The sequence below is a fragment of the Suillus clintonianus genome (assembly GCF_016758775.1).
Source record: "Suillus clintonianus strain FC179 chromosome Unknown DEU56scaffold_7, whole genome shotgun sequence".
Taxonomy (NCBI): Eukaryota; Fungi; Basidiomycota; class Agaricomycetes; order Boletales; family Suillaceae; genus Suillus; species Suillus clintonianus.
In genome coordinates this window covers 492,624-503,104 of record NW_024539231.1, presented here as the reverse complement: position 1 = coordinate 503,104, position 10,481 = coordinate 492,624, and the positions used below count along the sequence as shown (strand labels likewise).

The window sequence follows — 10,481 nt, the reverse complement described above, 5'->3', positions numbered from 1 at the left end:
ACATTTTCGCATTTTTGCCCCTTTGATAGGGGGGTGTTCCAGGACATTCAGAACATATTTATGAGCATATATGAGTATATTCCCATCTTTATTTCACCCCCTGAAGTGTCCTACATCAATAGATATAGCACATATGCAAGAAAACACAGAATATGTTCTCATGTGATTATTTCTGGGTGAAGAGCCTTGTAAAAATGATTCCCAGCATCTATTTAACAATAGGAACAATGTATCAGGAGCCCAGGACCATAGGATAATTCCCTGTTGCATGGTGTGCCCCCCCTCTCCTGGTGGTTTACCCCCTGTGAAATTTTTTCCTGTAGGACCGGACCTCAATTGAGGTAGGGGGTCTATTCTTATGTATATTTGAGGTAAGTCTATCATATAGCTGGCCCAGGACACACATAGGATCCTGCTACAGGAACAAAAACATAGAAAATCGCATTTTTGACACTTTTGATGTTTTTTAGTCCCTTACACTTGCACAAATGACCAGGCTTGCTCATATATGATCAGTAGTACATTCACAAATATGTTTTGTGCCAAGGATCAGCCCTACATAGGGTGCAAATGTGATATATGATGTACAGGGGCTTGTCTACTGATAAGAAGCCTACATAGTAATCAAGCCTGTGGTAAGTCATCAAAGACCTTGGATATGTCCTATATATGCCCCTGATGATAGATTTGAAGATTTAGAAAGATCCATCAAGGACTGACTGAATGACAAGTAAAACCACATATGTGTGAAAAGTGACAATTGACATCTTTTCACACAAAGTTACATTTATTTAAGATACAGGTCAAATATTTCATTAACAATATGTAGGATACATTGTAGACTACTAAAGGAATATATACTACATACTGCCCTGAGGTTGAAGGGTGGTGGAAGGGATGTGGTGTATATCTGAGTTGACCTAGCATTAAAATGCTACTATTGCTCAACTGACCATTTTCGATGTTTTGGGTCTTTGAACTTTCCCACACTCAATTTCTTATCTATTTCACTTCCTCAGCACTCAATTCTTGTAGGATTGTTCTGTAAATTTAGGACTATGATACTGAGTATATTTGAAATCTACTCCAGGTGTCTGATTATTAAATTTCGATGTATTGAAAGTATGGGATCCTTATCAGTAGAAATAGCAAGTATTCACACTAACTCAAACCTCTGGCCTATTTTGAGCTGATCCTTGTCACAAAAAGCAAGTATATATACTATGATAATGATATATGAACAGGTTGTATTATTTATGCAAGTGTAAGGGACTAAAAAACATCAAAAGTGTCAAAAATGCGATTTTCTATGTTTTTGTTCCTGTAGCAGGATCCTATGTGTGTCCTGGGCCAGCTATATGATAGACTTACCTCAAATATACATAAGAATAGACCCCCTACCTCAATTGAGGTCCGGTCCTACAGGAAAAAATTTCACAGGGGGTAAACCACCAGGAGAGGGGGGGCACACCATGCAACAGGGAATTATCCTATGGTCCTGGGCTCCTGATACATTGTTCCTATTGTTAAATAGATGCTGGGAATCATTTTTACAAGGCTCTTCACCCAGAAATAATCACATGAGAACATATTCTGTGTTTTCTTGCATATGTGCTATATCTATTGATGTAGGACACTTCAGGGGGTGAAATAAAGATGGGAATATACTCATATATGCTCATAAATATGTTCTGAATGTCCTGGAACACCCCCCTATCAAAGGGGCAAAAATGCGAAAATGTTCTGTACCCTACCCTGTTTGAAAAAGGCCCTGGAGGATGAGCAGGCACACAAATTGACAAAAAAAGCGGTTTATTATATAATATTATACATGTATATACCAAACTACTACTTAGATACAAGGGGGGACCTATTGTGGTGTAGTGGTGAAGCTGCAGTGAGGTGGGGAGGGTGTGGGAATAATTATAATTATGTGGTATACCATATTGGGATGATGTTTTGGGTGTTGTGGGGTAATTCCCACAGTAGGTGGCTAAAAATGCGAAAATGCGGAGTGTGGGAATAATGTGGGGAGGCCTGACATGAGGAGAGGACCCCTGATAATGCCTTGGGAACCCAGTCATCGATCCGGACAGAAATCGACCCAAATGACCATTTGTCCCAGGTTACAATCCGGACTTTTAGGGTCTGATTTTGGGTCTACCTGGGTCAACCATCCGGACATCAGCAAGGTTGTTTGCGAGCCAGGTCGCCATCCGGACACGGTGTTCTTGTCGCATGGTACAATAGTGTAGTGGGTGTAATGTATGATGTCACGTTTGACTGCTGGAGCGGTGGAGCTCTGGAGTTCGAACCACACTTTTTACCATCTGCCGCAAAACTGCTCAATATTAATCGTTATGATTCGGAGTGTGTTGTCCGACGGAGGCTTCATATTGGACAGATTGGCCTGTCAGACATGCAAATTGAGTGAAAAAAAACAAACCATACTTTTTCTTCAACACTCCTAACATGAATGATGTTATCGATCTCATACAACCTCCTATCTTTAATCCTCACGAGTGGATTGGGAAGGGAAAGATATACGATAAAAATACACTTCCGATGTCAGTACTCAACGCTCGTTCCGATGCACTCGTTATTCCATCCACCCACACCCAACACATTCCTTCTCATCACCTTCCTGTTGCCGATTTTCTGAAGATATCCTTGCCTACTCGATCACCAACTATTGTCGCTGTGAAGATCAAGTGTTGGTTCAGTCATGACCTTCCGGACCGTGACTTCTCTTACCTAAATACCCGGCCTATTCCCTCTGCTGAATTCCTTGTAGAGATCAACAAAGCCTTCGATCAAGCATGGTTTGATGGAGCTCGGTCATTGATAGACCCACGGTATAATGATGGCAAAGATTGACTGCCTTTATGGACCTTGACATGGTGGCGCGAGTTAACGACTGTCATTCGTGCACAGTCCGCATGGAGAACGAGCGAGGCGTGGCTTGCGAAAGCATTGTTGATGACTGGAGAGGCTCCTGACATGACGGCGCATGTCCAAGATATGTTCCTTGCCGTGCTGTGGAATAGTAAAGGTGGTGGATCCACGTCAACATTAGAGTTCACGCACCTACTTGGAATGGGATGGATAACGGACGAGCTCATAGATTCAATGATGGCGCACCTTGCTCACCGTGCCCACGCACAGTCCCATGGAAGACGAATTCTAATCGAAAACTCCCGACTCGCAGAGGTTATCAAGGGTCTCACAATTTCCGGCAACATGCATCCTCTGCTGTCCAAATGTCAAGAAAAAATTATTACCTTACACTATGAATTGCTGTTGTTCCCTGTTCACGTTCACGGTAACCATTGGGTCGCGGTTGCTGTCGACTTCAACAAAAAAAACATTGCTATTGGTGCGTCAGTATATCCACAAAGAAAACCAACAACTTACGAGTGTACTAGGGGATTCCTTACGGGGACAAATACCACCACCTGATGAATTCGCGAGGCAGGTGCAGCAATGGCTTCTGCGTGTATTCAACGCACATTTTAGTATCAACAACGAAGGCCTGACATGTGCGTCACAAAATGACACATATTCATGTGGGGTCGTGAGCACCAATGCAATTGCACACACTGTATTTGGAGATGAGCTCTGGCAACCAAAAGCGAAATCAGTTGCACGAGCTACCTGGTTTGTGATCCTTGCAAGAGATTGGCTGAGTAATGTGAGGATGTACTTTGCCATTTGCTTCAAGTGCCATACTGATATGATCATGTTTGCGAAGTGCGAGATTCGGAAAAGTATCAATGGTGGTGAAGTCGATAAAAAGAATTCACTATCCTTCATTCTCAACAACCCGTCTTCTTGCGCTCCTCCGATTCTTGCAACATCGAGCACCAGCACACTAGCCAGTACGATCGAACCAGTGGTGAATCATTCCAGTGTCGACTTGAGCGCAACTACGGGAGACTCGAAGATAGAGGTTCCAAAGCAGAGCCTGTTGAACTGGTTAAGCCACGTGCCAAAAGTCGGGGGGAAACGCACTCGTTCAAAGACAGATTTTGTGGGCACCGAAAACAAAGTGGTGGAGGTGGTGAAAAAGGCAAGATTAGGTGAAGAAAGCTTTGGCCCAGTGGGAATAAGCCAATCTGCCACTGCTTCGCGTGGTTTGCGTGCTGCAGCAAGGAGCGGTGAGTTCAAACCATGTCCGAAGAAGAAGGCCACTTGGAAGAAGAAGATCCGTGAACTCGATTCAGATGCCGTGGCCGAAGACGACTGTCAGACAGTCCGACATTCAATATGTGGGCGCACCATCAAAGTGAAGGAACCATATGATGTGTCAAGGTTTCGAGAGCATGCTACGAAAAAGTGTGCTCATCAAAAGTCAACTCCCGCTGCTGGAATGCCTACAGTCACTCAGTGGACAGAGAAGTTTGACATACAGATGAAAAACAACAACACATCCAAGACGTCCCTTAACTCCACCTTATCGACACCCAGTCTTCCTTGTCCTGGCATTTCATCACAGGTTGAACCTCTGATAGAAAATTATCTTTATCGATCTGCGGTCCCTGGAGGAGGCTCAAAATCAGTCGTGGAGATTGCCAATGAACTGTTTTCGAAGACATTTGGCAAATTGTCGAAAATGCGAAAGCAGATCGTTATGGACAAGCAAAGTCAAGGATGGAAGTGGAAGAATGACCACCAGCGAATTCGGGTCTACTCCACACAATGTGAAAAAGTTGTAAAAAGTACTGATGGACGTCCTCAACCATGCATTGAATGCTATTCTCTCCTCTCACTCGACAAATTTCTATGAGCAATCAAGCGGCCAATTCCAAAAGACAAAAACTTCATCCATATCAATCACCGATTTCGCTCAGCTGCACTCGCCATGATATACGCTCGCACCATTGGAGTTCGAGAAATCCTTGAAACAGCTGCAGTATGTTTCAATCTATTGACTCGTTGATGTGCTTTTATAATTCAGGTCTTAGAGTGCGGAGCGAACACCTTGCATTTAATTTGCTACTGGTGTCCTTCAGGGAAAATATACAGACCTCAATGTCTTCACTGGCCTCGTCGAAGCCATGGTGACCAAGCTTGACCGCGAAGAACGTGGTGTCGGCATGCAAAACTTCAAGTACTCGCCTAGCTGGGACGAATTTTCCAATGTCCTCAGGATACATAGTCCACAAGCACTTCGGTTTCTATCCAAACACCTCCCCGTTCATACAGAGCGAAGCTTTAGAGAGAAAGAGAGTTGACGGCCACATTTTCCGATGACAATATGCGAACATACCTTTCAGCTGGTCGCAGACCATCTCGCAGACTTGAGTTATCGTGGCCCGACATCTCTATGCTGTGACAACACCAAGCTATATTCTGCATGGCGTATCTTCTGGGATGCCGAGAAAGAAGCTCACTATCTCATTGGGGGGATTGGTGAACCATATCTCGTTGCCAACCTGGATGCTCTCCGCGAGATCATCAAGGAGGCTAAGTTAACTCTTGCAACGAAAATGCGTCTTTGGTGCTTACAAGTCCCACTCCCTAAGATTGCTCCAATCATCGTGGCTGCGCTCCCTCTCGCTTCCGACCACAACGCTGAATCTCTCGCAAAATGGAGTTTAGAGATCATTGGTGGCCTTCGGAGGCATCAAATCCCCATTGTCTCGTATGCGTGTGATGGCACCGAGGTCGAACGTGCTGTCCAGCGTATTGTTGTGCGAGATGCAGATAGTGTCATCGTCTACGGGATCGAGAGTCCATTTGCTGGCATGAGCGCAATAAGGCTGGAGATTCCTGTACACCATGGACAGGCCTTGGTTAATATCCAAGACCCGAAGCACGGCTTAAAAATGTTTCACAACAATCTCTTTTCTGGCGCTCGTCTACTCATCCTCGGCAACTACACAGCTCTCTTCGCTCACATACGTGCCATGGCCTTTGAAGACGGGACACCATTGTATCATTGGGATGTCGAGAAGCTAGACCGCCAAGACAACAATGCTGCTGCGAGGCTTTTTTCATCAGCGACCCTAAAGTTCCTTGTTGAGCACCACCCTGACCATGTTGGAGAGATAGTTTTTCTTTTCATCCATGGGGAGATTGTTGACGCCTATCAGCATTGGAGCATCTCTCATTGCGAGCGAGTCAAAATGGTGCTTCAAGCACGCTATTTTTATGACGGCTGGCGACTTTATCTGGCCAAAATCGGCTACAAAGAAAACAAGTACTTCATGTCACGCGAGTCGACCGACATTGTCATGAGGCTCATTGATGGTTTAATTTTGCTCGTCATCGTCTATCGTGACTACCTCCCCGATGACCACCCTCTCCTTCCTTGGCTTCATACCAGTGAACCCTGCGAGCACTCCTTTGCCAACCTCCGGAACATCAAGAAGGATTTTGTCATGCTCGATGCCTATTATGCCATTCCGAAGCTTCATGCCAAGCTGCAAGAAGAAGTCCTACGGCAACGATCACCCGATTTCAAGGCTCATGCTCAAGGTTACACGATAACTTACTTTTACGATCACACTGTTGACATTCCCGAACTGTCACAATATCCCTCTGACACAGATATACAGGAAGCTTCACAAGATGCAGCACACGAGGCACAGAGCTTATTGGCGTTATGTGGCATCAGCCCCGGCCTTCTCATGCAAACACAATCAATTGTGTTGCCAAGTATTGTTCACTTCGACGGCGGAATGGATATTAGCGACTCGGATAACGGGGGTGATGAATCCGAGAATGAATCTGTTGTTGACCGCGATGCAGATGCCGAGGAGCAATGCGAAGCTCAGTTACTCAACACACTAATGAAACTCGCCGAAGACGATGACATCTCCCGTACCGAGAAACAACGGAACAAGCTCCTTCAATTAACATTCGCTGCAATTGCCCTAGATACTGACGAGCAACAGTGCATGTAAGCATCTGTTTGTGCATCTCTTCATTAGTACTCACTCATCAATCAACCAGACGTAAATTTGCTGAAGACGAAGACGAAGACGACACCGAGATTTGTGCGCATGAATTCGCTCAAATCGAGCACTGCTTGTCACTTCCCACTGTGCGCCTTGCCGATAACTTGAGCAAGCCTATGGGTCTCGGTACTTTTCCTATTCAAGCCCTCGATATTGATGCTCTTGTGAGGATTCGGAGCAATCACGAGACTGAACAAGTTAAAAAGGGTATATGCACGGGTCGTGCCCAACTGAATGACATAGCGGGGAACGTGCTATCAGAAAGGCGGCGTTTGATACGCGAGTTCCAGGTGGTTCTCAAGGAACAGCAAGGTCGTGCGATTGGTACCGGTCTAGAACATGCTGCGCATTGGACAGAACAAGTTCCACAGGCAGGTAATTCTGCTAACGCCGCTAATGCAGCGAAGGCGGTGGTGAAAAGGGTGGGTGTGATTTTTGCTCATTCGTTTTTGTGCTGATTCTGTCATCAGGCAATGCTGCGCAGGAAAAGTGTCTTCAAAACGGCAAGACTGCCTCTACTTGCCATTCTTAACGACGCTCATATCACTTTACTTCGCCCACTCAAAGATGGTGACTTCGGCATTGTATTCACGGAGCAATGGGGACTACGTGTTGGACGCGGTAAGTTCTATCACTTCGTAAAGCTGGAGTTTAAACTAACTTCATGAAAGTCGTTGCAATATACTCAAAAGGTGGCGGAAAGAATGGCAAGCACGGCGCTGTTGAAAGCGTGGATGCTATTGCTGCAATCTCGTACTTGGGGGTTCAGCTCTACCAACAACATTTCCGCCAGTACTTCCGCTCCCTGCCCGATGCGACCTCCATCTTTCAGTGCCGTCAATTTGTGTTCCTTCCATCCACTGCCTTTCTTTGCCTTCTCACTTCTGCACCTAAGGTGACACCTTCGGGACTTGAACTTGTACCAGCTGACGTCTCCGCATTCGAAACACTACATCACGCATCTCCTCGACTTACCGAAGCAGCAAAACTTTTCCGCAAGCGAGTAGTAAATCAGACGGTCTTGCAAGCGGATCATGATGAGGGGGAGGAGGAATACTAGTATTTCCGTGTTTCCCTAGCTGCGCTACATGATCCTAGCTACTCCAACATGCAAAAAACGCGTTTTTGAAAAATTTTATAACCCGGGTTGGAATCCGGACAAATTTTGCGCTCATGGGTGACCCAGGACGGGATCTGGACAAAATTGGACAAAATCCATCCGGACAAGTTGGGGCCTCCGCCAACCCGGGTTCCAAAGGCATTATCAGGGGTCCTATGAGGAGGTGACCAAAACAGGATGTGTTTTGTGAATTTCCGCTTTAGGAGGCCAAAATTGCGGAATAAAACATATCAAAACATCTGACAAATGTGGAAAACACATTTGTGACTGAAAACATAGCTGAGTTTCAAAAATCCAAAAAATGCGGCTGTGAAAGCCAAAACACCCAGCAAAATAGGGCCTGACAAATGCCATGGATTAGGTCAAATTGCGCTGCTGGTAATTGCCGTCAAAAGTGTCTATGGTAAGAATTGTAGTTGCCATAATATGTAGGTCTAATACTACAACTATGGCTGCTGATTGTGGTATTGGTATCTGGCCGACGCAATTACCCCGGTACGCTGAAGCGGTCTCACTGTAAGTACTCATGTCATCAAGTACTTGGAGTTTGTATTGACTTATATATACATAGTCCGGATGACGCCTATGAAGATAACCTGGTCCACAAGAGGGAAATAAGTGATCCCCCATTTGTTGCCTTAATTTCGACCAGTGTCAATCTAACTTCCATTGACAGGCTCTTGATGTACGGAGACTGGCAAGAACTAATTCATCCACTGGGTGGTACATATTTCTACAATCTCAAACAGGTAAGCACTGCTTATACTTTTGAGTCACTTTATCTCATTCAGATTCAGAACGCGTATACTATGACAAATATGAAGACCTGTCGGAACATGCAGACACTCGACGCATTTCTTAATGCATCACGAGCTGCGGCGCAAGAAGATGCGTGGACATTGGTCGTTCAGCCGACGCTGTTTATGGGTGAGGAAAGATTTCAATACTATTATGTAGTCCCCGGCAGCCGCATCATTACCTGGCTAGAGGACCTGGACGGCTACATTCTTTTCCGAGCTTGTGTCAAGCCAAGCGAATGGAAGCACAAGAGTATGTCGTCTCCTACATTTATTTCATGAACTTAATCAAACCAATGCAGGGCTCGAATTGGAAGCTCAATATTGGTGAGTGGTCAGCATCACACAGAAATAAAGTTGAACTAAGCTGAGCGTTTCTCGCTAGGAAACACTTCGAGTACTTTCTGCACCAGTGTAGAATGTCTCGATCAGAAGTGAGGTGCATATGGGGAGAAATGGTTTGCTATCTTGGAGGTAAGCTCTATGCTACTGTGGTGACGCTCAGAATAACAGCAAAATAGAAGCGATAACCTTAAAGCAATCCACTGCGGCGTCCATATTCTGGAACTTAGACGAAATGAATTAGATCGTTGGCCAACTGGCCTGTATCGGTATGTGTCCCTATCTCACTGTACAGCAGCCATGATGAGATTAATCTAGTTCTCGTCGCTTAGAAGAAATTGCAGAAAACGATCTGGTCCCAGAAACCGGAGTCATAACATGTTGTTCGTGAATTTGTAGGGCCGAGAATTTCAAATGCTGATCCTTTTTTCACTAACAGGCAGAATTTTGTACATGCTACATGCGTTGCTCTCTTGTATCGCATGCGCTATTAATCACGCAGAAACATAGGTCATCATCAGTATTTGCACCGCCACAACCAACCTGAGGCTCGTCTAATTCGTACACATGAAGTGAGAGAAGTGAGAGAGAAGAACAGAAAGTTCAAACTCCTGGATTGTATGGGCAATACTGCAGCTACAATGCTCTGCGTGCCGATCACTATTGCTCGCGTCAGGAGCACCTCCATTGATGGTATCATAAATGGGGTGGAAGTTCAGTCGTTTATCGATGATTTCGGCAGCCAGACCAGAAACCAAATTACCCTGGTAAGCGTATATCAGTGCCGTGAATGAGGACACCTCCCCATTCAGTCTGCTCTTACAGGCAAGTGTCTCCATGGCCTTGGATGTCGCCATCCTTGCCATTCCATGGTTAGGCACAACAACAATTGCACAGGCATTGTGCTCCTGTTCCTTTCTTTTAGGTGTCGGCTGTATTTTTGCAGGCACGATAGTACACAACTTTGGTGAGAGAATGAAATCTTTAGATTTTGCAGTTCGATTTCTTCATCTTTCTGCGTCTTGAGCCTGACATTGCCAACTGAACAGGCCTATTATCTGCAAAGGAAGGTGCTGATGCTTCTGGTTATCACATGCATACCGACCTGTTTTTACGTCTTGAGGTAAGCAGATTTGATTTTGATTTTGATTACTTAGGTTACTCATGGAATTGCTTGCAGTGTGACAGGTTCCATTCTAGGATTTTTCACAGGTATCACTATAGAATTCAAGCCATCCGCGCCCTTAGTCATTGCGTGCT

The 10,481-nt window shown here is 45.1% G+C and overlaps 2 protein-coding genes across 2 annotated transcripts; both read left to right on the top strand.

Annotated features, from left to right (window-relative positions):
* Window positions 1-2,472: 2,472 nt before the first annotated feature.
* On the top strand, window positions 2,473-8,099 carry DEU56DRAFT_977227 (uncharacterized protein; the record flags this gene model as incomplete). The annotated part of the gene is made up of 9 exons (XM_041359645.1): window positions 2,473-2,790; window positions 2,935-3,376; window positions 3,426-4,718; window positions 4,788-4,912; window positions 5,013-5,195; window positions 5,277-6,904; window positions 6,958-7,384; window positions 7,433-7,583; window positions 7,634-8,099. 9 exons carry the CDS (start codon window positions 2,473-2,475, stop codon window positions 8,020-8,022), a joined length of 4,956 nt encoding a protein of 1,651 aa, XP_041213476.1. The 3' UTR covers window positions 8,023-8,099.
* A 431-nt stretch (window positions 8,100-8,530) lies between these two features.
* DEU56DRAFT_908021 (uncharacterized protein) lies at window positions 8,531-10,421 on the top strand (the record flags this gene model as incomplete). The annotated part of the gene is made up of 5 exons (XM_041356951.1): window positions 8,531-8,598; window positions 8,654-8,831; window positions 8,880-9,132; window positions 10,271-10,344; window positions 10,410-10,421. The coding sequence occupies 5 exons, from the start codon at window positions 8,531-8,533 to the stop codon at window positions 10,419-10,421; spliced, it is 585 nt and encodes a 194-aa protein (XP_041213475.1).
* Between the last annotated feature and the right edge of the window lie 60 nt (window positions 10,422-10,481).